The 26,108-nt window shown below is 40.7% G+C and overlaps 2 protein-coding genes across 2 annotated transcripts; one reads left to right on the forward strand and one right to left on the reverse strand.

Moving 5' to 3' along the window:
• Window positions 1-54: 54 nt before the first annotated feature.
• On the reverse strand, window positions 55-21,489 carry LDHAL6A (lactate dehydrogenase A like 6A). Its single transcript, XM_053560821.1, has 7 exons — window positions 21,361-21,489; window positions 10,338-10,455; window positions 8,127-8,300; window positions 3,949-4,122; window positions 2,774-2,891; window positions 2,058-2,181; window positions 55-672 (listed from the first exon to the last, which is right to left on the reverse strand). Exons 1-7 carry the CDS (start codon window positions 21,484-21,486, stop codon window positions 508-510), a joined length of 999 nt encoding a protein of 332 aa, XP_053416796.1. The 5' UTR covers window positions 21,487-21,489; the 3' UTR covers window positions 55-507.
• Window positions 666-1,535, forward strand: LOC128564876 (protein S100-A10-like). The gene has a single exon (XM_053560820.1). It carries the CDS (start codon window positions 927-929, stop codon window positions 1,299-1,301), a length of 375 nt encoding a protein of 124 aa, XP_053416795.1. The 5' UTR covers window positions 666-926; the 3' UTR covers window positions 1,302-1,535.
• Window positions 21,490-26,108: the final 4,619 nt, after the last annotated feature.

The raw sequence follows: 26,108 nt of genomic DNA on the forward strand, positions 1-26,108 counted from the left end.
AGGGTTCAAACCTGGCCAAAAAAAAAAAACTAGCAAAGTCAAATCAAGGTTTTATTTAGTGTTAGGAACTAACAGATTGTGTTATGTATATATTTTTGTTTTTACATTATAAAGAAAAGTACAACTTATTTTTAATAACATATAAATGAACTTAGGTATTAGCCAGAATGAAAGAATTTGCCATGTACCTGATGAAAAGAATCAGAACTTCTTAACACAATAAACACATTCTTCTGGACCAAACAACAATTACACATTCAGTATATACAAAGCAAGTGTTTGTTAGTATATCAGAGGTACCAAAAAATACCTCTGATGCAGTCACTTACCGTTGTAGGGGGAAAAAAAATCACCCACCATCTGGATACTAAGAGCTAGAGGATTAAGTAAATAGGGCAGTTAACAGTTCCCCTTTTCCTTTTTCCAACTTGCAGAAATTCACATTTATTCAAAAGTATGGTATACACAATTCCATAACTACTAGCTCTCTTCAATAACTTCAGAACTTTAAAGCTTGAGCTGCTTCTGAATTTCCCAAAGTGTGTCTGCACTCTTTTGCAAACGGGCCTCCTCTTCAGGGGTCAGCTTTAACTTTATAAGGTCTGTGATGCCATTCTCTCCCAAGATACATGGAACACTAAGGAAGATTTCTTCATTTATTCCATACAGGCCCTGAAATTAAAGACTTAAAAATTATTCCTTTTTCGATAAGAAGGTCTATAGTCTGAGAAACAACAGTTGCTGAGTGAATGCGTATTTAATGGATTGGTTAGTATGACTTATGGCAGAAACGGAACCAAGACAAAACAATTTAAAACATCATTGGACATATTTATTGTTCATCATCTCTCCACATAGACCCCACCCTCCTTCATTATCTCCTTAACCCAAATCACTTCCTATCAGAGGACCACTTCAAAATTCCTATGAAATTATTTCCAGGGTTCGCCACCCCGGCACCCCAGCCAGCTACCATCCTCCGCGCCTCTCGGCCCAATAGATCTCACCAAAATGCCATCTCGGAGCACTCCGTGGAAACCATGATGTTCACGTTTCACAAATTTGCCGGGGATAAAGGCTACTTAACAAAGGAGGACCTTAGAGTGCTCATGGAGAAGGAGTTCCCGGGATTTTTGGAAAATCAAAAAGACCCTCTGGCCTTAGACAAAATAATGAAGGAACTGGACCAGTGCCGAGATGGCAAAGTGGGCTTCCAGAGCTTCTTTTCCCTAATTGTGGGCCTCACCATTGCATGCAACGACTATTTTGTAGTACACGTGAAGCAGAAGGGAAAGAAGTAGGCAGAATCGAGCAATTACTCTGCCCTGAAAAGTGTTCTCTCAAAGGACTGCTTCAAACATCTGCCCCACAGCTTCTCCCTACATAAGGATTTCATGAGCAGATCAGGATCCTTAGAATATATACAAATAAAATCCAACTCCCATTTGTCAAGCAGAGAAGAAAAAGTTAATTAAATGCCAGATGAGCTTTTGTTTTTTACATTGTTTGCATCCGCTTGCCCTCAATAAACATAATCCTTTTTTTAGTTCCAAATTAAAAAAGAAAAAAGAAATTATATCCAGTTATTTAGTTCCATTTGTTTTAACCTCTCCCCCTTTACACAAACAGGGACTATCCCCAGGAGACTGCTAATCTTTTGTGATAGTGCTTCTTTCTTAGGTCTCGTCATTGGATGTAATTGAAACTGTTAGAGAACAGCTCCCAATGTGGCAAGATCTACCCACAGTGGTTCCCCGTGTTACTAGATATTTGTGGAGTTAGATAACTCAGTTAAAAATAAGTCTTTCTCACATCTTTGTTATTTATCTAATAAATGTAGTAAGAACTGTCACACTAGGCCAGGACAAAGGTCTACAAAGGTAGGTCTTTCCTCCACTCTTACCCCACCTTCAGCAGCAGCAGCAGCAGCAAAGAACAGACTTAAGAAGATAGGGGTTTCTACAAAATCAACCTCAAAAGAGTCCCCCCAAAATGCATCTTACCCCTACCATTTTATGTTAAAGTTAAATAATGATTTTCAAACATGAATATCCTACCTTACTTAGGGTGGAAACTGCATGCACTCGCCTAAGATTCTTCAAAATACTTTCAGTTATATCAGCAACAGATAGGCTGACACCCCAAGAAGTATAACCTTTCATTTTAAGCATCTCATAGCCACTGTAAAGTAAGAATTAGGAACATAAGAAGTTAGTTTGGTTCACGCCTGTAAACCTGGCACTCTGGACGGCTGAGGTAGGTGGATCGGTCTGAGCTCAAGAGTTTGAGACCAGCAACAGCAAGACCCTGTCTCTTCTAAAAATAGAAAAACTAGGCCAGGCCTGGTGGCACAAACCAGTAGTCCCAGCTACCCAGGAGGCTGAGGCAAGAGGCGGCAAGTGAATCACTTGAACCCACGAGTTTGAGGTTGCTGTGAGCTATGATGCTACAGCACTCTACCTAGGGCAACAGAGAAAGACTGTCTCAAAAAATTTAAGAAAGAAAAAATTCCACAGCAAATGTTTAAATAAATATATTGTCAGTCAACAAGTGAGTCCCTATTACATGTCAGACACTGGTTAGGCTTAGCAATAAGCATGACAGAAGCAGTCCCTAACTGCTTAATTATTATCTGATGAATATGCTCACAAAAAGTAAGTACTAATAAAAGTATGTAAATAAAAACAACATATACTGAAGTAACTAATCATCTCTCTCTAGCAAAACATAGGCTCACAACTTTCAGTGCAAAAATATGAAAGTAACATATTACCTGGAAACCACTTTTTTGTGGACATTTTCCCACTGCTCAGGATCTTTATCAGTTCCTATATCTGGGTTCAGATCCTTCAGAGGGACACCAGCAATGTTCACTCCACTCCATATAGGAACTAAGAAAGAGATGCAAAAAACTCCTTGCATTATGTGGTATATAGCAGGTTTTGGTTTGGGGGGAAGTTTTTTTGGTTGGTTTGACCTTAGCAAAACTGTCAGTTTTCCTGCGTGGTTTGCAATTAGTATTGTTCAACAGAACTATCAAAATTCAAATATCTGAGCTACACTCCAGATCTAAATCAAAATCTCCACAGATGGAGATTCACAATGCTATCTTGGCAAGGATCTCCAAACAAAGTGGCAGATTTAAACTTACAACTATAAATAAGTTTTTTTTTTTTTTTTTTTTTTTGTAGAGACAGAGTCTCACTGTACCGCCCTCGGGTAGAGTGTCGTGGCGTCACACGGCTCACAGCAACCTCTAACTCTTGGGCTTACACGATTCTCTTGCCTCAGCCTCCCAAGTAGCTGGGACTACAGGCGCCCGCCACAATGCCCAGCTATTTTTTTGTTGCAGTTTGGCCGGGGCTGGGTTTGAACCCGCCACCCTCGGCATATGGGGCCGGCACCGTACTCACTGAGCCACGGGCGCCGCCCTATAAATAAGTTTTAATTGTTCTCCCAGTAAGTCCTTTTCCATAGCCTTTTCCATAGGGTTTACATTACATGGATTTCAAACAATTTTAGTGAGAAGAAACAAAAGGAAAAAAAGGCTGCTGTCACCAAGCACCTTTCTTCTTCCCTTAATTCTCCAGGTATGCCCATCCCTTAGTCTAAAGACTTATGTTAGCTAAATTATAATGATCTCTGGACTAGAGTGTTGTAATATCGATGAAAACTATATCATGTTATTTAGTTCTGTATTTAAAAAAGCACTATAATCTATAATTGCTATGGTAGCAATATCACGTTTTCAAATTTGTATATTTTTTTGTATTATCATGAAGACAATAAATGTGCTAAAAAGTAAACACTACTAAAGGGTCTAAAGTGGCATAAAGCTTTTCTCCCCATCCAGGAGCTATTTTACATAAGTACATCTATAATTGATCACTATAGTGAAATATGTTTCAAAGAGCATGCAAGGCTTAATTAATGGTGGTTTAGGCTTACCACTTGAGTCTCCGTGCTCTCCAAGGACCAGCCCATGACAGCTCTCGGAGTGGATACCAAGCCTTTGTCCAATAAAGTAACGGAAACGGGCAGTGTCCAGATTACAGCCACTTCCAATCACACGGTTTTTGGGAAATGCACTCAACTTCCAGGCAACATAAGTTAAGATATCCACTATGAAGAAAAAAGTACAAGTCAGAAAAAGTTCTCATCTTAAATGATACACACATTTATTTATTAACAGGGTCTCATTCCATTGCCCAGGCTAGAGGGCAATGGCCTAAGAACAGATAACTATAATCTTGAACTCCTGTACTCAAGTGATCCTCCTGCCTCAGCCTCCTGTTCTTTATTTACCTATAGTAAAACTAGTATCTTTAGCAGATGTATGGTCAAAAACAAAAGAAAAAACTTAATTAAAAAAAAAAAATCTGACCAGGCGCAGTGGCTCACGCCTGTAAGCCTAGCACGCTGGGAGGACAAGGCAGGTGGACTGCCTGAGCTCAGAGGTTCCAGACCAGCCTGAGCAAGAGTGACCTGATCTCTAAAAATAGCTGGGCGTTGTGGCAGGTGCTTGTAGTCCCAGCCGCTTGGGAGGCTGAGACAAGAGAATTGCTTAAGCCCAAGAATTTGAGGTTGCTGTGAGCTATGACACTATAGCACTCTACCAAGGGCAACAAAGTAAGACTCTGTCTCAAAATAAAATAAAATAAAAAACTACCAAAACTAGCGAGTATAAACAAGCCAGTTTTGTAAGGGAAAAAGAACAGGGTTCTCCATCCAACTGTCCCTATATACCACAACTCCAAAATACCCACTTAAATATAAATAAATTATGAAAAGCCTTTACCATAATCTGCCGCTTTGCACAGTATGGTAAATTCACTCCACAGAAAATGTTAAGACATGGTTTGGTGCCCATAGCACAGTGGTTATGGCGCCAGCCACATACACCGAGGCTGGCAAGTTTGAGCCCGGCCCAGGCCAGCTAAACAAAAATGACAACTGCAACAAAAAAATAGCCGGCCACTGTGGCGGGCGCCTATAGTCCCATTATTTGGGAGGCTGAGGCAAGAGAATTGCTTAAGCCCAGAAGTTTTGAGGTTGCTGTGATCTATGACACCACAGTACTCTACTGAGGGTGACATAGTGAGACTCTGTCTCAAAAAAAAAGACAGGAAAAATTTTAAGACAAATAAGTACTCCCTTATTAAATCTTTTAAATAAGAATATTTCTCAGAGAATAATCCATTTTCAACAAAAAGTTTAGTTAAAAGGGGAATAGAAAGAAACACGTAAAGATAGTACATTAACAGGGAAACATAATCAAGACCTTTGTCCCAGAAGGCAAGAGAAAATTTTTGATACAGTCTGATGTTTGGGTGTGTGAATTATTTTAAACATTATTAGCATTATGGGCTGTATCAGAATTTTACTCTTCTTGAATTTTTAAAATTATAATTATTAACCAAAAGGTCAATGTAGCTAGCAAACAAAACAGAATTTTCAACCAAAAACAGCATCAATGGGGATAGAGATGTTACATGATAAGTATACAAAACAACCCAACAACATGTAACAACCACATACCTAGGTACACCTAGTAATATAACCACCTCAGAGTACTGGAAAATTAGTTGTAAGGTGGATTTGATTCATATGCATTGTGGACAATTTTAACGTAACTGTCAGAAACTGACGTATCATAAAAAAATTAGTAATAATTTCATAAAACTAACATCAGTGAGTATAAACAAGCCAGATACAGTGGCTCATGCCTGTAATCCCAGCACTCTGGGACGCCAAGACAGGCAGATTGCTTAAGTGATGAGTTCAAGACCAGCCTGAGCAAGAACATGACCTGTCTCTACTAAAAATAAAAAAATTAGCTGGGCGTTGTCATGGGTGCCTAGCTACTCAGGAGGCTAAGGCAAGGGAATCACTTGAGATTCCAAGAGACTAAGGTTGCTGTGAGCCCTGATAATGCCAGAGCACCCAGCCCAGGGTGACAGATTACGAATCTGTCTCAAAAAAAGAAAAAGTATAAACAAATAGATATAGAGTGAGTACCATGCCCCATAACATACATAAAGAACTTTTACAATCACTATTAACTGGGTCAAAAATTAAGCCTTAGCAGATTTTTTTTTTTTTTGAGACAGTCTCACTCTGTTGCCCTGGGTAGAATACCATGGCATCATCATAGTTCACAGCAACCCCAAACTCTTGGGCTCAAGTGATCCTCTGGCCTCAGCCTCTTGAGAAGCTGGGACTACAAGCATTTGCCACCACACCCAAAAATTTCCTCCAAAAATTGGGAACAAGACAAGGATACCCATTCTCATCACTTGTTAGAAACAGTGTATTGGAGGTCCCAGCCAAGGCAATTAAACAAGAAAGAGAAATAAATGATATCTAGAATACAAAGGGAAAAATAAAACTTTTATTCATAGATAACATGATCTTTTCTATAGAAAATCCTAACAATCTACAAAATATTAGAACTAATGAGTTGGGCACAATGACACAAGATCAGTGTATAAAAATCAACTACTTTTCCAAAACTGTCCTTGTGATGTATAATCCAAAAATGAAATTAAGAAAACAATTCTATCCTTAATAGCATCCAAAATAATTAAAAATTTAGGAATACATTTAACAAAGGAAGTATAAAATTTGAACATCAAAAACTACAATACTTTGGTGAAAGACATCAAAGACCTAAATAAATAGAAAAATATCCTATGTGCATTGATCAGAAGATTTAATATTATTAAGATGGAAATACCACCAAAACTGGCCACAGATTCAATGCAATCTCTATCAAAATTCTTGCTGGTTTTGCAGAAAATGACAAGCTAATTAAATTTATGTGAAAATACAAAGGACCCAGAAGATCCAAAATAATCAAAGAACAGAGATGATTTCGATTTCAAAACTTAACCAACAAAGCTAATCAACACATCTCTAAATCTCTTGTGGAGTGAGCTTCACAATATATTTAGTTAAAAATAAAAGAAGACACACTTTAGCCTGGGGCAAGAGAGTGGGAGGGAGAGAAAAGGGAAGGCAGGAGAGAAGAAGGGGAGAGAAACATGTATATAGCAACAATAAAATAAAACCATAAAAAATTTTCAGTTTTTGGCTGAGGCTGGGTTTGAACCCGCCACCTCCAGTATATGGGGCCGGCACCCTACTCCTTTGAGCCACAGGCGACCCTCCCCCCCAATAAAATAAAAATTTTAAATGATTACTTATAAAGTCATAGAGGCTACAGGGAGAAGAGGACAGGGATAAGGCTAGACTTCTCAGAATAATTCCTATTCTCTAGATTTAACATTGGAGCCATGTAAATATTTTATAAAATTGTGAAACAAAATAAATAGCAGCTCCACAGAATCAAAATTAAAATGAACAAATATACTTAAGTCATGTACTTTGTTTTAACCTGCCCACAGAAAAAACTATTCCAAATTATTTTAGAATACAGTAATTTGAATATACCTAAGTACTGAGCTCTGGACTCACAGTCAGCTGTTTGACAGTTCCTTTTTTCACATATCTCAAATTTAACAGGTCCCATTTGGAAATCTTGATTTTTCTTCCCTCTATCTAACATCTCCTCCTCCTTCCCTCATTGACTCCCACCCCACTGAAAGCATCCCAACCCAGGTAAATGGAACTACCTACCATCCAATCAAAGAAAAAAATCCTAGAAGTTAATTTCGATTTCTCCCTTTTCCTTACTACACATAATCTATCAGCAGCCCTGCACATTTTATCTCCAAAGTACATCTTGAGTTTGTCTCCCTTGTACATGCACCACCGGTGAGGAGTCTATTACGATTCTGAAGAGTCAGGCAGTAAACTATAGGGCTATTTTCTCTTCTCACACACTCATCTGGAGAACCAACCTCTGCCTTTAGCATGTAAACCCTGAAAGCATATGATTAAGCAGATTACCTTTTCATACATACTAGATTTTAAAGAAAGTTTCATTATAGTATTACACTGATTACAACTGTGCAAAAAACATGTTATATCAACCAAACAGGATGAGAGCCCACAATTATATTGGTAGTTTAGGATTTAATGCTCATTTAATTATTCTTTTCTACCAAGTTACTAAACCCATTCCTCCCCCAAACTCTTCACTTAATAGTCAAAATAAAGCTGACCTGGATTGGTAACAATAATCATTTTGCACCAGGGACTGTACTGGGTAATACTGGGAATCATTAATTTAAAGATCGACACATTTCGCTGGACTAAATCAAGGCGTTTTTCTCCTTTTATCTGGCGTGCACCTGCTGTGATAATCACTAAATTGGAGTTTGCAGTGACAAGGTAATCTGGGGAAAGATTTGAAGGAAAAACAGATTATGAAAGAAAACATCTGACATTTAAGTACATATTTCCTGTTCACCTCAATCACCACACTATGTTACCCAAGAGTGGGTTCCCTTAAATCTTATTCTATGCCCATAGTACTCTTAATTTCAGGAGATTAATTCTAAATTTTCCTTGTCCATTAAAAAAAAAAGCCCTAAGCCAGGAATGAAAGCACATGTCTGTACTTTTAGCTACTAGTGAGGCTGAGATGATCACCTGACCCCAGGAGTTCAAGTCCAGCCTGTGTAACATAGTTAAGATCCTGTCTCTTTAAAAAAAAAAAAAAAAAAAAAACCCTCTTGACACATCTGTTGCACTAGAGTAAAAAGTCAAAATGAGGATTAGTCAGGGTGGGCAAGGTGGCTTACCCCTGTAATTCTAGAACTTTGGGAGGCCAAGACAGGTGGATTGCTCGTGAGTTCAAGACCAGCCTGAGCAAGAGCGAGACCCTGTCTCTACTAAAAATGGAAAAAACTAGAGTGTAGTGGCCAGCACCTGTAGTCCCAGCTACTCTGGAGTCTGAAGCAAGAGGATCACTTAAACATAAGAGTTTGAGGTTGCTGGGTGGTGCCTGCGGCTCAGTGGGTAGGGCACTGGCCCCATTTACCGAGGATGGCGGATTCAAACCCGGCTCCAGACAAACTGCAACAAAAATATAGCCAGGCATTGTGGCAGGCGCCTGTAGTCCCAGCTACTTGAGAGGCTGAGGCAAGAGAATCGCCTAAGCCCTGGAGTTGGAGTTTGTGAGCTGTGTGACACCATGGCACTCTACCCAGGGCGATAAGGTAAGACTCTGTCTCTACAAAAAAAAAAAAGAGTTTGAGGTTGCTGTGAGTTATGACCCCATGGCACTCAACCCTGGGTGATATAGTGACACTCTGCCTTAAAAAAAAAAAAGCACAAAAAAACAATAAACTGGATTAGTGTAGTCAATGAGGTACACTTACTTAAGAGAGAGATGTGGTATAAAAAGACCTCTGAATAGGGAGATCTTGGTTCCTTCATTTGTTTTTTTGTTTGTTTGTTTGAGACAGAGTTTCACTATGTCACCCTCAGTAGAATGCCATGGCATCACAGCTCACAGCAACCTCCAACTCCTGGGCTTAGGTGATTCTCTTACCTCAGGCTCCCAAGTAGCTGGGACTACAGGCACCCACCACAACGCCTGGCTATTCTGTTGTTTCATTGTTGTTTAACAGGCCTGGGCCGGGTTCAAACCCTCCAGCCCCAGTGCAAGTGGCCAGTGCCATAACCACTGTGCTACAGATGCCGAGCCATCATTCATTTGTTCAAATTAATTATCTCCTAGGGGGCAAGTGAATAAAGTATAGTGGTGAAGAGTTTAGGCTTTGGACTCAAAAAGAACTGGGTTAAAATTCCACCCCATCAGGTGGCGCCTGTGGCTCAGTGAGTAGGCCACTGGCCCTATATACCAAGGATGGCGGGTTGAAACCCAGCCCCAGCCGAACTGCAACAAAAAAATAGCCGGGCATTGTGGTGGTGCCTGTAGTCCCAGCTACTTGGGAGGCTGAGGTAAGAGAATCACCTAAGCCCAGGAGTTGGAGGTTGCTGTGAGCTGTGTGACACCACGGCACTCTACCGAGGGCAATAAAGTGAGACTCTGTCTCTACAAAAAAAAATAAAAATAAAAATCCACACTCCATCACTTCAACCTTAGTTTACAGGTACCTCATCCGTAAAACACAGAATTGTGCATAAGATCAAATAATACATGTAAGGTTCTTTAGTCAGTTATCTAGCACACACTGGCCATCAATGCTCACTGTCATAACTACTATTTCTGTTGTTTACAAGGAATTCAGTCCTGTGTTATAGGAAATCTTGTAAACAAAGGATAATCTAATGAATCAAACATGTTATAAGAATACAGAGCAGGAAGCAACCAGCTTTATCTATAAAAACTGGAGCAAAGAAAGTAAAGATGTTCTTAGATATCTGTTCATGTAGTATTAGAATATTTATAGTATAGTATTAACCTTTGCTGGAGACAATATTTGGCATTTTCATAAAAGGACTGCCATGCTGAAGATCCATCGTCTCACCCTTCAGTTTGCCTTCATCAGCATCCACAAGGACAAGTTCATCACACAAACCCTAAAAGATATTTGTGAAAGGGGAGAGAGGTGAGGGGAGAACCTCTTAATTGGAAAATGAAAGAAAATTCTTATATTAGTGACCTACGTCTAGCTTGTAATTACTGAACTGAGAGAAGGCATACTGTATCTCCTCGTGAGCTCGTCCTGATAGAGAAGTCCAAACCAGAAAAGACACAAGTTACGAAGTTTCAGCTCATCATTAGGAAAACAAAAACAAACTGTTTACTAAATGGTATCTGAAGGTAGTGAACATCCCCATCTTTAATTTCAGCTAAGGCTATAAAGTAATAAGTAATAAATCCTGTCAAGTTTTATATTCAGACAGTAACACCTGAGTAATAAATTCCTGTCAAAGGAATTTCCAGACTGTGAGCTCCTTGATTCATCTCCACCCATATGGTCCTTAGCATCCATAGGAACTCAATAAAAGTTTTTTTAATAAATGGACTTAGTACATTTTCTGTTATTTATAACAGAATACCTGAAACTGGGCGATTTATAAGGAAAAGGAATTTATTTCTTACAGTTATGGAGCCTGGGAAGTCCAAGGTCAAGGGGCCGTATCTGGCAAGGTCCTTGCTGGTAGGGCCTCTGCAGAGTCCCAAGGCAGTGCAGGGCACTGCTGACAGTGCTAAGTTCAAGTCTCTCTTCCTCTTCTTATAAAGCCACCAGTCCCAATCCCAAGATAACCCATTAATCCATAAACCCATCAACACTGAGGATTAAGTTTCAACATGAGTTTCAGAGGGAATATACATTCAAATTATAGCAAATTATAGTTAAAATACAAAGCTCCTTCTGACCCTACAATGTTTAGTTTTATATTCAGACAATAACAGCTGCGGAATCCAGGTGCAGTGGCTCATGCCTGTAATCCTAGCACTCTGGGAGTCTGGGTAGATTGCCTGAGCTCACAGGTTCAGAGCAAGACTCTGTCTCTAAAAATAGCCAGGCGTTGTGGCCAGTGCCCGTAGTCCCAGCTTCTCGGGAGGCTGAGGCAACAGAACGGCCTGAGCCCAAGAGTTTGAGGTTGCTGTGAGCTATGACACCATGACACTCTACCAAGGGCAACAAAGTGAGACTTTGTCTCCAAAAAAAAAAAAAAACCTCCAGAAACCAATTAGTACTATGTATGTGTAGGATGCCAATTTATATGTAAGAAAGGAGATAAAATATATTTGTATTTGCAAAAGAAATGCTAGAGGATACTTAAGAAAGTCATTTAAATGGTTGCCTACATGGATATCATGCAAAGGTTAGATGGAAATTGGATGACAGTGTGACGTCCCCATGTATCTGTTTGTATTACTTTTATTTATGAACCTTACGTATTACCTTTTTAACTACTGTGGGAAAAGTTATATTAACTATACATTCTTTTATCTTTATTACATATTAAACATTTCCCAGGAGGAAAAATGCCTTTGCTGCCGCACCCCCGGCATCTGGCCGTGGCGGGATGGCTCTGTCCGCGTTGTAAAAACTGTGGTAAGGCGGTGCGTGCTCCCCGGAGCGTTGCCCCCAGTCCCCCTGGCTTGCAACAGCAGCGCATAAGTTGCCTAGTATGCCTTTTAGTGAACGTAGGAACTCATGAGGTGCGGCATAAAAGCCTAAAACCTGTCTAAAACCTGTTTGTCAAGTTTAAATGCCTGATTGTTTTAAGGAACTGAGGATAAACATAATGACTTACTTGTCCATAATCTCATATAACCAAAGGAGACTTAATGTCTCCAAGGGAGCACGCTCCCACCATGAATGTCAGTGAATTGAGACAATGTATTGAGAGAATGCAGAAAACGGCAAACAAAATGTTCCATCACGATATGCACACCCACCATCCACGGTGCCTCTCACAGAAAAACTTTTCTCTAACAACATGCATTATCACCACCTGCAATAAAACTTTACTTAGAAAAACATCTTACTTCACTAATTTTCATATGTAACACAAATCAATAGAGTAGTTTAATGTTTAATAAACAATTAACTATGAATCAAAATATAGTTACTAATTAGAGTAAAAATATATAGAAGTAGTCAAGCATTATACATAAAAGAATATGTTCAGCTGTTTTTAAAAGAGATCATAAGAAACTGAGAACAATTACAGAACTAAGAGAAGTTACAAGCCTTGACATTCCTAGATAAGGGGAAGCAACCAGGTGTTACTAATGAAACCACTTCCCTAGAACAAAAACCTTGAAAAAATAAACCACCTCCCTCCAAAGAGCAAAACCTTGAAAACATATAATGCATGATAAACCACATATGGAAACACAAAGATAATTGGAAGCACAAAGATAATTTACAAGCATAAGCAAAATAATGATTACATTGTTTTAACCCTGGAAAGAAAATGTATAAATACCAGACTTAAAAATCAATAAAGTGCAGCTACTTTCATCATCACTTGTGGTGTCTAGTAGTCTGTCAAAATCATCCTGCGTCGACCTTCCAATCCACCTGTAACGTTCGCCCTGAAAAGCCCTCGGACTGAGACTCATTCGCCCGGCTGCCGCGACAGCTGGCGCCCTCGAACAGGGACCTGAAGGACAGGTGATCTTTCTTTTTCTTTCTTTCTCTCTTTTCAGATTGAAGGCGACTCTCACCAGGGAGCTGCAGTCCCGCCGGTAAAGGCTGACCGGTTAAGTGTGAGTAATCAACAGGTACCATGAGGCACGCATTAATCAAAGAGGAACGTATATTCAGTGTCATGTTACAGCATTTGTTAGTTAAAAATGGGTTCAATGTGTCCCTCAAACGGTTGGAGGAGCTCATACATTTTCTTATTAAGCAAGGTGCGGAGAAGCCGTACCAAGACTTTATTTCAAGGCTGGAAGAAGCCATTAACAGAATGCTCCCCCCGTCTGAGGGCACATCACTGTTGCTCAAACAGTTAGAAGCATGCATGGATGCCTCACCAGCAATCGTACAGGGAATGGCGTTTGCTGCAGCAATGCAAGGGCAGAAATTTAGCTCATATGTGAAAAACTCCTTCAATAAAGGAGGCAAGGGGCCAACAGCTCCTACTAACACTTGCTACAATTGTGGCAAGCCAGGACGCATGCAGAAGGACTGTAAACAGTCCCATGCCAATAAGCCGAGGGGGGACCCACCCGGCTTATGCCCTCGCTGTAAGAAGGGCAGACACTGGAAAAATAAATGTAAATCAAGGTTTCATAAGGATGGAACCCCCTTGAATGACAAGGGTGACACTGATCCTGAGGATCAGGACGTACGGAGATCAAAAAACTAGTAAAAGGGGCATTCTCCCAGCCCAGGCCCCAAGGGAGAGCAGGCTGTAGCTTGTAAAACACAGCCCTTATCTACTTTAAATCCTCTAGCCCCTGAATTTACTATTCATGACCTTTCACGGGGCACGCCTGAGAGTGCAGGTTTAAATTTAGCAAGTGAAAAGAATGTCTTATTATCCAAATGGGACGGTGTTACTTTAATCCCCACTGCAGTAAAAGGGCAACTCTTGCCGGGGACAGTTGGAATTATAATTGGTAAAAGTTCAAATTATACTAAAAACTTTGAAGTTATTCCAGGAGTAGTTAACTCAGATTCAGAAAAGACAACGCAGAAGAAGACGCCAGCGGCTGCTGCAAGATCTCACCCGCCGCTTGGAGAAAATGAAAGTACACTCGCCGATAGCAAACAAAACCACCGGCACCCGGCACATTTCCACTGACTCCAAGACGGCTGAAAAGACCCAGCGGGGAAGGAAGCTGAGGGCCCCCCTGCCCTTCGTGGGGCGGGCCTACCTCCCAAGTGTTACAGCCCCCAGACAACAGCACTGACGGAATCCCAAGGGTGAAGTTTAAAACCTTTATTATTGACCCTTTACCACTAGTAATTTGTATAAATAAGAAAAATATTTTTACAAACTGAATCTTTGTCAACGGATAAAATTCTTGTCTTTTAAACCTTCTAATTATCAGTTTGGCTGAGTGAATAAGTAACTTCATGGTAAACTGGAATCCTGTTTGATGGAAAGTGAGTTTTTGAGAGTAAGAGAAATTAAGCAGAAAGAAGAATGACATTGTATAAAGAAAGAATCTTGTGTGATAAATTTTGTCCTGAAGCAGAATAGTTATGTAAGAAAGTAAAAGGCAGAACAAAAGTTCAAGAAAGTTTAGAATGTTTGTAGATGGTCTGTACAAGTTAAACGAAACTCATAAAAGAGAATTTGTGAAAGAATTTACATGTGATCCAGTTGACTATGTATTTCCTTTAAAATCTTTTAACTTGTAAAAATAACCAATTGTATTGCTTCTTCTGGTATATTTCATGTAAATAATAGATTGCTAAATGTTATCTTAATTGTAAAAAGACCTTCTTATGTACTATTACCTGTAGACTTGCAAGATGATCCTTGGTATGATAATTCTGCCTTACAAGTTTTACATACTGTTAATGAATTAATTAGACCTAAAAGATTTGTAACAGCATTGATTTTAGGTATTTTAGCTTTAATTTCTATAGTTACTACTTTTACAGTGGCTACTACCGCCCTAGTTCAGGAAGTTCATACAGCTCACTTTGTTAACTCTTTAAGTAGCAACATTACTCTAACTTTAATGACTCAGGCTAGTATAGATAATAAACTTGAAGCAAAACTTAACATCTTAGAAGAAGTAGTCTTAGCCCTAGGACAAGATATAAAGTTCATACAACATAAACTTCAAACTAGATGTCACTCTGCTTTTCCAGCTATCTGTGTCACTCCCCTACCTTATAACCTCTCCACCTCTTGGAACAAAACAAAGGCACATTTACAAGGTGTGTGGAAGGATAATGATATTACACATGACTTACATACCCTTCAAAAGGATATCACTACCATCAGTGAAGCCCATCTACCTGATACGTCTCTCGATGCTCTGGCTCAGTCGCTCTCTGACAATCTCAAATCTTTAAATCCTTTATCTTGGATTCAGTACATTGTGTTTATTGTCATTATTGGATGCCTGATATTCTGTGTTGTCTTACTGTTACCATGTCTCCTTCGTTGTGTCTTTTCCTCCTTAAAGGCTGTTCACCAAGACCTCTTTGAACTACGTTTCATTAACAAAAAAGGGGGAAATGCCGCACCCCCGGCATCTGGCCGTGGCGGGATGGCTCTGTCCGCGTTGTAAAAACTGTGGTAAGGCGGTGCGTGCTCCCCGGAGCGTTGCCCCCAGTCCCCCTGGCTTGCAACAGCAGCGCATAAGTTGCCTAGTATGCCTTTTAGTGAACGTAGGAACTCATGAGGTGCGGCATAAAAGCCTAAAACCTGTCTAAAACCTGTTTGTCAAGTTTAAATGCCTGATTGTTTTAAGGAACTGAGGATAAACACAATGACTTACTTGTCCATAATCTCATATAACCAAAGGAGACTTAATGTCTCCAAGGGAGCACGCTCCCACCATGAATGTCAGTGAATTGAGACAATGTATTGAGAGAATGCAGAAAACGGCAAACAAAATGTTCCATCACGATATGCACACCCACCATCCACAGTGCCTCTCACAGAAAAACTTTTCTCTAACAACATGCATTATCACCACCTGCAATAAAACTTTACTTAGAAAAACATCTTACTTCACTAATTTTCATATGTAACACAAATCAATAGAGTAGTTTAATGTTTAATAAACAATTAACTATGAATCAAAATATAGTTACTAATTAGAGTAAAAATATATAGAAGTAGTCAAGCATTATACATAAAAGAATATGTTCAGCTGTTTTTAAAAGAGATCATAAGAAACTGAGAACAATTACAGAACTAAGAGAAGTTACAAGCCTTGACATTCCTAGATAAGGGGAAGCAACCAGGTGTTACTAATGAAACCACTTCCCTAGAACAAAAACCTTGAAAAAATAAACCACCTCCCTCCAAAGAGCAAAACCTTGAAAACATATAATGCATGATAAACCACATATGGAAACACAAAGATAATTGGAAGCACAAAGATAATTTACAAGCATAAGCAAAATAATGATTACATTGTTTTAACCCTGGAAAGAAAATGTATAAATACCAGACTTAAAAATCAATAAAGTGCAGCTACTTTCATCATCACTTGTGGTGTCTAGTAGTCTGTCAAAATCATCCTGCGTCGACCTTCCAATCAACCTGTAACGTTCGCCCTGAAAAGCCCTCAGACTGAGACTCATTCGACTGGCGGTCCGCGGCACTTTGCAATAGTACTTAAACAATCAAGTATTTATAATTTAAGCACGTAACCCAACTTACATTGTTGAAACTTATTTTGATTATTCGAAAGCCAAAGCTAAGCATTTTAAATTTTAAACTAGATATAACTGATTAACCTAGACGGCTAAGATGTACCACAAGGAAAAAGAGTGTTGCTTCATGAAATACCAGTGCTTTCTGAATACTCATTCATAGAGGCTGTTGTAGTATAGAACAGGATTACACAGTACTGATACAATTATTTCTACAGGATAGTTGGTTTTTTTTTTTTTTTGTTTTTGTTTTTGAGACAGAGTCTCACTATGTTACCTTTGGTAGAGTGCCATGGCATCACAGCTCACAGCAACCTCAAACTCTTGGGCTTAAGTGATACTCGTCTCAGCCTCCCAGTAGCTGGGATTACAGGTGCCCGCCACAATGCTCAGCTGTTTTGTGGTTGTAGTTGTCGTTGTTTGGCAGTGTATGTGGCTGGCGCCCTAGCCGCTGAGCTACAGGTGCTGAGCCTACACGATAGTTTTTCTTTTCTTTTTTTTTTTTTTTTTTTTCAGTTTTTGGCCGGAGCCAGGTTTGAACCTGCCACCTCCAGTATATGGGGCCAGCTCCCTACTCCTTTGAGCTACAGACGCCACCCTACACAATAGTTTTTAAAGTGTATCATAACCCCAGTAGCACTGAACATACCTGGCCCCAGATCTTGGTTTCTAATATCATTCTCCAATAAAAGGACCAAAGTTCCTTGTGGGGAAAAGGCTGACTCTAGGACTGGTGCAAAAATATAAAAGATGAAGAATCTGAAACATTTTAAACCTTCAGAAAGTCAGGAAGTACTCAAAACAAAATAAAAACCCCACACTGATGGAGTATGGCAAAGGGATAAAGCAGCCAACTGAAAAGAGCTCCCAATGGCCAAAGCTGGAACAATTTAAGAAACTAGTTATTAGATTATAACCTAAAATATTAAATAAGACCCATGAATCCATACGAATATTAACAAATGACTGAATTAATAGGAAAGAAAAAATCTCCCATTGAGCAGAATTAAAGTAATTTAATATTCTGGAGGATAGATACTCATGGAAGAGAGCATAACCTTCAAGTGTGGGTCACATACAAGGTCCTTCCAAAGAGTACAATATGGAAAGAGGGAAAAGAGTAACTTTCCAGTTACTCTTTCTACCTCAGCCAGGTGACTCAGGTCAACATCAATGCCGGTAAATCACATTGACAGTATGTACCCTAGATATGAAAATGGCACTTTACCTCTATGTCAGTGGTTCTCAACCTTTCTAATGCCGTGGCCCTTTAATATAGTTCCTGTGGGTTGCGACTCACAGGTTGAGAACTGCTCTATGTCTTCCTCCCTAAAACCCAAACTCCAGTCTGACCATGAGAAAAACACCAAATTCCAACAAAGCTGCATTCTATAAAATACTTGACAGGCACTCCATAAAATAGTCAAAGTCAGAGGGCACCTGTAGTCCCAGCTACTTGGGAGGCTGAGGCAAGAGAATCGCTTAAACCAAAGAGTTGGAGACTGCTGTGAGCTGTGATGCCACAGCGTTCTACCCAGGGCAACATAGTGAGGCTCTGTCCCCTCTCCCCCTAAAAAATACTCAAAGTCAACAAAAACAAGGAAAGTCTCACAGGTCACAGGAGTCCAAGGAGAAATGGTGACTAAATTATGAGGTAGCATCCTGGATGTGATCATGGAACAAAGAACATCAAGTAAAAATTAAGGAAACCTGAGTAAAGTATGGACTTTAGTTAATGATAATACAGGCTATCCCGAAGGTCCTCCATAAAGTCACCGTGCATAGGGAAAATGGGAAATTGCAGCCAAATGTACCTTAATTTACAAAATATTCATTACAAAATTTTATAAAATATTCACAAAATATTCTTTGTATGTGGGCCACCTCTTTAATTGTGATAAATATGCCATACTAAGGTATGTCATACCAAGGTATAATGTTAATGACTACACGTGGTGTATAAACTCTCTACTTCTCAGTTTTTCTGTACATCTAGAACTATTCTAAAAACTAAAGTCTATAAAAATGCATTCTAACTCAATCTCTCTGGAGCTACTTTCCTTATTTATAAAAATGAAGCAGGGTAGACTACCCAATCTTTGTATTCACAATCCAGTGCTTTTTCCATTTTAATGTGCACTTGGATTTTAGCAATTCTTTCATTCAACTAAGTGTCTATTACACTAGACATTGTTCTAGACTCAGGATACAACACTACATTAAACAAAGTTAGATCTCACATTATACTAATGAAAGTTTATGTATTATGGTATGAGCAATAATTTTGAAAGGCATAATCGTATCTCTACTAGGTTTGTACCATAAACTCCTGCCAATAAATTACTAAACAACTACTGAGAATTCCCTCATCAGAAAGGAGTTTCTGGCTCGGCACCGGTAGCTCAAGCAGCTAGGGTGCCAACCATATACACCAGAGCTGGGGGGTTTGAATCCAGCTCAGGCCCACCAATGGCAACTATAACCAAAAAATAGCCAGGCATTGTTGTGGGTGCCTGTAGTCCCAGCTACTTGGGAAGGCTGAGGCAAGAGGATCACTTAAGCCCAAGAGTTTGAGGTTGCTGTGAGCTGGGACGCCACAGCACTGTACCCAGGGCAACAGCTTGAGACTCTGTATCAAAAAAAGAAAGAAAGAAAGGAGTTTCTAAGATCTCATCATCTCTGTGAATGAAAGAAGTTGCGTTGTCTAGGGCAAGGAGAAGGAGAGAGTAAAGTGACCAGAGGGACTATGCACCACATTTCCTATGATATATAATTGCTACAGTTTGCAATGTAACAGAATTCAAGTTCTAGGAGCTTGCAGCTATTATCACTTTAATGGATAGAGCTCAATCCCTCCCAGAAAGACCATTGAAAAAAGAGATAGAATTTAGTAAATGTGGAATGTAAATGTCTTAGCACAATAACTAAGAAAATGCCAGGAAGGCTATGTTAACCATTGTGATGAAAATGTGTCAAACGGTCTATGAAGCTAGTGTATGATGCCCCATGATCATATCAATGTACACAGCTATGATTTAATCAAAAAATGAAAATAAAAAGAAAAAAGATAGTGAATAAATCAAAAAAGAGATAGTGAATAAATCTTTTACTTCAAACTTCTGTATCTAGAGTATCTATATGCTTATCAATTCACGCAACTTAAGATAGCTGTGCCTTTTTCTCCTCTATAAAATAGATGTGCTATTTACTTTTCAGGGTTGTGGTACTAGGTAATGTAAATAAAGTAAACAGTTATTATAATTGATGTTTAAAACAAATTTGGGCAGTGTAGTGGCTCAAGCCTTTAACTTGGGAAGTGGGGCAGAACTCTTTGAGTTCAGGAGTTAAAAACCATCCTGGGCAACATAAAGACCTTGTCTTTATGAAAAAAAAAAAAACAAGGAAAATTAGCTGGGCATGGTGACATGCACTTGTAATTCATTTTACTTGGGAAGCTGAAGTAGGAAACTCACTGGAGCCCATGAGTTCAGGCTGTAGTGAGCAGTGTTCACAATACTGTATTCCACCTTGGCAGTGACTAGAGCAAGACCTTGTCTCCAAAAAACAAACAAAAAAAATCCAACAACCAAAAAACCAATATATTGGTTTTCATGTATGTGTATTAGCAACAGAACACTACTGATAAACGCATTACAATTGATGCAGCAAAATGAGTCATGGGGAGTTTGTATAATTGGCAAGGACAGCAGTTGACAGCTGCTACTACTCTTAATGTCCTCAGGACATTATGTCATTTAGAAGTGAAACCCATTAATATTCCACTAATAAAAGCGAAGTATAGCTCAAAGTCTGTTATGATTTACTAAAAGTTTAAGGGCTCAGATCAGGGTAATATTCACAGAAAAGAATCTTTATAGTCTCCGACTCTAGCCATTAAACTAGAATCTAACTATCAGCTACATCAATACTAAGAACAACTAACAGGACATGAATAAGGAAGGAAGGGAAATAAAGATAGAAACTAGGAAATGGGGATGAGATATTTAAAGGAAAAAAAGAGTATTATATTTGGTACTAGTCGAATGCCTACCACTGACATGTTGTACACTTTTTTTTCTGCCACTTATTTTGTTATTTTGTTTTGTATTGAGACAGAATCTCGCTCTGTTGCCTGTGTTCAGTCCTATGGTGTCCATAGGTCACAAAAACCTCAAACTCCTAGCTAGTTTCAAGCAATCCTCTTGCCTCAGGCGCCTGTCATAATGCCTGGCTAGTTTTCTACTGTTAGCAGAGACGGTTCTAGCTCTTGCTCGGGTAGGTCTTGAACTCCTGAGCTCAGGCGACCCACCCACCTCAACATCACAGAGTGCTATTACAGGCGTGAGCCACCGCGCCCAGCCTCTAATAATAACTCGAGCTGAGTTTCCAAATCAAGCAAAGGGGTAACTCATATTGTAATTACATAAGGGAAAATGCAACGTCAACATAATTTCCCAGAACTTCTAATACACATGCTATCACCATACAACTCAGAAAAAGGACCTCCTTCTGGGTGGAACAATTAGAAAAAGATACTTGTGCCTCCGGACCATCCCAGGACCTGTGACCCCTTGAACTGTGCAAAACCCGCGGAACCATAGGCAGTGGCCTTGCCTCCACCCGAGGAAAACCTGTTTAACCCTATGGCACACAGCACATAGCTTACTTTTAATAAGATGTTGAAAGCACAGGCCATACCAACAGACCCAGTTCCTATAATGGAGACCTTGTTGTGATGAATGGCCTCCTCCGAAGTGAAATTCTTAATAAGTTCATGCTTAACGGTCACCATCTTGGAAACCTAATGAGTAAAGAAAACTGCTCAGTCATTTCCAGATTTGGGATTGGTATGTAGTGAGAGAATACTGGTACATATGGAGAACTCCTGGGCCCTAGTGTGGAGGGAGGTGCTGCAGACAGCACAAGAACACGCAAATCTAACTCAATAAAGCAGCTGGGTAGGTAGTTTCTGGCCAGCAGCCTGGCATTCATGAAGCAAACCAAGAAAGAAAGGCAGGTGGGTAAAGTTAAGAGAGAGTGAAGGAAAGAAAAGGGGCTGCTCCGCCAACGTCTCTCCCTCCTCTCCCCTCCAGCTGTCCACCCTTGTCCGTCTCTCCCCTCAGATTTGGGATTGGTCTGTAGTGACAGAATACTGGTACATATGGAGAACTCCTGGGCCCCAGTGTGGAGGGAGGTGCTGCAGACAGCACAGGGCACCCCCCCCCCACGCCCCCAGCCCCTGCCCCAGGACCCACACCCCCTTTCCAGGCCCAGGCTCCAGGTACAACCCGCCACACTCACAGGGGGGGAGGGCCAGCCGCCCCGGGGCAGGTTGCAAGCCGCTTGGCGAACACGAAGAGCCATCCTCGGGCAAAGGGAACGCGCTCCCTGGGCTCCCATTCTCTGGCTGGTCAATAGGACTCTCGCAAGCCAGCTCATAGCCACTCACTCTAGATGAGAAAGACAACGGAGGGACACAGCCTTAAGCTCCTCGGAGGCTATGTAACGTCCTATCACCGCGGCTGTGCAAAATCACACCCAGCTCCTGCGGGGCCTCACAGGGGCCTAGCGCACCAAGCACGCGGGGGCAGGCGCGAGGCCGGATGCTGTGGGGCACTGCGCCTGCGCCCTTGCCGGCCGCCGCCTCGCGCCTGCAGCCTCGTGCCCGCCCGCATGCCGCGCTTCCGTGGTGGGCGGGCTCCAGAAAGGCTCCTCCCCCCACAGCTGGCGCGCCCAGTGTGGTTTCCCAAAACCCAAGCACGGGAGAGCCAGTTTGTTTTGTTTCTAACCAAACCTAGTCTAGATGTATCAAAAAAGAGCTTTTTAACCCTCATTTGGAAATTTGTCACTGGCGCTGTAGGAAAAAAGGGACCCCACGTGTTTTTACCACCTTAAATGTGAGCTGAAGTAGAAACAATAAAATTTTTAAATCCTCCATGCGAAGGGAATTTTGAAATAAGAAATAAAACCCTAAGAATTTGACAACTGGAGCGCTAATTCATAACCATTTCTACAGTGGAAGAGAACACTCTTTATTAGTTAAATGCAGAATGCAAAATTAGTCTGTAATAAACCAAGATTTCTCCTACCACGTTTTACCTGTGTTTGCTAACTCGTTTGTAATCATAATACATACTACATATCTGACAAATTCTTTTGTAGAATATAGAGCAGTGTTTCTCAACCATTTTTTTTCTTTTTTGTAGAGACAGAGTCTCACTGTACCGCCCTCGGGTAGAGTGCCGTGGCGTCACACTGCTCACAGCAACCTCTAACTCTTGGGCTTACGCGATTCTCTTGCCTCAGCCTCCCGAGCAGCTGGGACTACAGGCGCCCGCCACAACGCCCGGCTATTTTTTTGTTGCAGTTTGGCCGGGGCTGGGTTTGAACCCGCCACCCTCGGCATATGGGGCCGGCGCCCTACTCACTGAGCCACAGGCACCGCCCTTCTCAACCATTTTTTCATTATCAGCTCCTCCAGAGTCTTTTTAGACATTTATCCCCAATCGTTCCCCCTATTGTGAAATTAAATATTAAGGAATAAGGTTTGTCAGGTAAGTGTGATCTTCGGAATGTCAACCCTTGTAATAGCTAAGATTTTTTCACACACATGCCCAAGAACCAATTTTCACACCCTTGGGGACTATTCTGACCTGTTGAGAATACAAGAGCTAGACCAGTTTTACTTCCTACTTCCCAGAAAAAAAAAAAAAAAAATATATATATATATATATAGAGAGAGAGAGAGAGAGAGAGATTTGATAGGCTGAAATATATATATGTATTTTTTTCTCAGCCTATCAATCTCTGCAAGAATTTCCTAAAAAATGAAGTTTTATTTTGTTTTGTTTGTCCCCCTCGGTAGAGTGTCGTGGTGTCACACAGCTCACAGCAATCTCCAACGCCTGGGCCTAGGTTATTCTCTTGCCTCAGCCTCCCAAGTAACTAGGACTATAGGTGCCCACCACAACGCCCAGCTATTTTTTTGCTGCAGTTTGGCCAGAGCCGGTTCAAACCCACCAGTCTTGGTATATTGGGCAACGCCCTACCCACTGAGCCATAGGCGCTGCCCTAAAAATGAAGTTTTAATTTGGTATGCAAACAGGAACTATTAAAAAAGGCAGATCACTTGACCTCAGGAATTCTATACCAGCCTGAACAAGAGGGACACCCATCACCACTAAAAATAGAAAAATTAGCCAGGGATTGTGGTGGGAGCCTGTAGTCCCAGCTACTGGGGAGGCTAGGGCAGGAGTTTATTTAAGGTTGCTATGAGCTAGGGTGACACAATGACTCTCTAGTCTGGGCAACAGAGTGGGACTCTGTCTCAAAAAAAAAAAAAAAAGTTAAAAATAGAAAGAGGAGGAGGAAGAGGAAGAAGAAGAAAAATTGGCCAGCCATGGTGGTACACCACATGTAGTCCCAGCTACTCACCAGGATGAAGCAGGAGAATCCCTTGAGCCCAGGAGTTTGAAGTTGCAATGAACTATGATGAGGCCACTGCACCATAGACTGTACAACAGAGCCAGACTGTCTCAAAAAAGACAAAATTCAACAGAAGACTCCCCTTGTTCCCATCATAATTAGATTAAACTCAACCATATTTTATGCATTCAGGGGAAGACATGAAGAAAAGGGAAAAAGAACAAAATAATGGGAAACTAATCATGTTGAGTTGTAGTTAACTAGAATAAAAGCCATCAAGACAGCACAAATAAGGCCGGGCATGGTGGCTCATGCCTGTAATCCTAGCCCTCTGAGAGGCCAAGGCGGACTGATCACTTGAGCTCACAAGTTCGAGACCAGTCTGAGCAAGAGTGAGGCTCCATCTCTAAAAATAGCCCAGCATTGTGGCTGGCCCTGTAGTACCAGCTACTCAGGAGGCTGAGGCAAGAGGATCCCTTGAGCCCAGAGAGTTTGAGGTTGCTGTGAGCAATAATGCCACGGCACTCAACCCCAGGGTGGCTGAGACTTGGCCTCAAAAAAAAAAAAAGCACAAAATAACAGACTATGAGGGTGAACTGTGATTCTCTGACCAAATGAGTGTGCCTCCGCTAGAACCGTGGAAATCCTCAGGGCCTGCATTGTATATATGCCTTCAAATTTTTCCCACTAGCTCTATCCTGTCTTGCTTTGTAAATTACCTTGGTCCTAATTTCTTAGTTTTTGTTGCACAATCTATTTCCTATAACTGCCTTAAATTCTTTGTAGAATCAAGGTAATATATGTATGTATATGTTTATAATGCATAAATTACAAGAACCACGTGCACTCCTACCTTGGACACCAAGCAGGAGCTACCAATTGACATTTATCAAGCATTAGTCAATAATCAATTAGTTGAGGTATCCTAAGTACATTCATTGTGGATACTTAAGGGCATATTGATCATATATCCATAACATAGCAAACAGAGTAATAGTTTACTGAGCAAATGACCTGGAGGATAGTCTAAGCTCCATGGGTAGTTTTTCAATTGAGAGATCAAATCAATTATTTGAATTTTTATGAATTGGTATAATACTTTCAGAGTTGAATATATCATCTCATTTAAAATTTTTGTACTGGTGGTGCCCGTAGCTCAGTGGGTAAGGGTGCCAGCCACATACACCAAGGCTGGCTAAAGCTGGTTCAAACCCAGCTCAGGCCTGCTAAAACAACAATGACAACTGCAACAAAAAAAAATTGCCTATAGTCCCAACTACTTGGGAGACTGAGGCAAGAGAATAGCTTAAGCCCAAGAGTTTGAGGTTGCTATGAGCTGTGACACAACAGCATTCTACCCAGGGTGACAGCTTGAGACTATCTCAAAATAAAATAAAAATTTTGCATCATAAAGTTATAGCTATATTTTCTTTCTGATATATATGATCACAAAAATAAGTATTAAGGCACTGTGGCCCATGCCTGTAATCCTAGCACTCTGAGAGGTCGAGGCAAATGGATTGCCTGGGCTCAGGAGTTTGAGACCAGCCTGAGCAAAAGCAAGACCCCCTCTCTACAAAAAAATAGAAAAATTAAGCTGAGCATGGTGGCACAGGCCAGTAGTCCCAGGTACTTGGAATGCTGAGGCAGGAGAAGTGCTTGAGCCCAGAAGTTTAAGGTTGCAGTGAGCTATGATGATGCCACTATACTCTTAAACAGGCAACAGAGTGAGACTCTGTCTCAAAAAAAGTAGTAAGGATTATGCATGAAGCAGATATGTGAAATTAATGAAAAAGCACAAGATGAAATCTCAATACTTCAGGCCAGGTGTGGTGGATAACACCCAGCACTTTGGGAGGCTGAGGTGGGGGGATCCCTTGTGACCAGCCTGGGCCACACAGAAGACTCCATCTCTGCAAAAAACATTTTAAGAATCAGCTAGGTGTGGTGGCACATGCGTGTTGTCCTAGCTACTTGGGAGGCTGGGGC

This window comes from Nycticebus coucang, chromosome 14, assembly GCF_027406575.1.
Source record: "Nycticebus coucang isolate mNycCou1 chromosome 14, mNycCou1.pri, whole genome shotgun sequence".
In the NCBI taxonomy this organism is placed as follows: domain Eukaryota; kingdom Metazoa; phylum Chordata; class Mammalia; order Primates; family Lorisidae; genus Nycticebus; species Nycticebus coucang.

Bases quoted from the DNA above. Each gene is read 5' to 3' on its own strand.
- LDHAL6A (XM_053560821.1), bottom strand. From the start codon at position 21,486: ATGGTGACCGTTAAGCATGAACTTATTAAGAATTTCACTTCGGAGGAG. The intron at 10,456-21,360 runs GTAAGCTATGTG...AATATCTTTTAG, and splicing joins CTTTCAACATCTTATTAAAA to GGTTTGTGTGATGAACTTGT. The intron at 2,892-3,948 runs GTAAGCCTAAAC...TCTCTTTCTTAG, and splicing joins AGAGCACGGAGACTCAAGTG to TTCCTATATGGAGTGGAGTG.
- LOC128564876 (XM_053560820.1), top strand. From the start codon at position 927: ATGAAATTATTTCCAGGGTTCGCCACCCCGGCACCCCAGCCAGCTACC.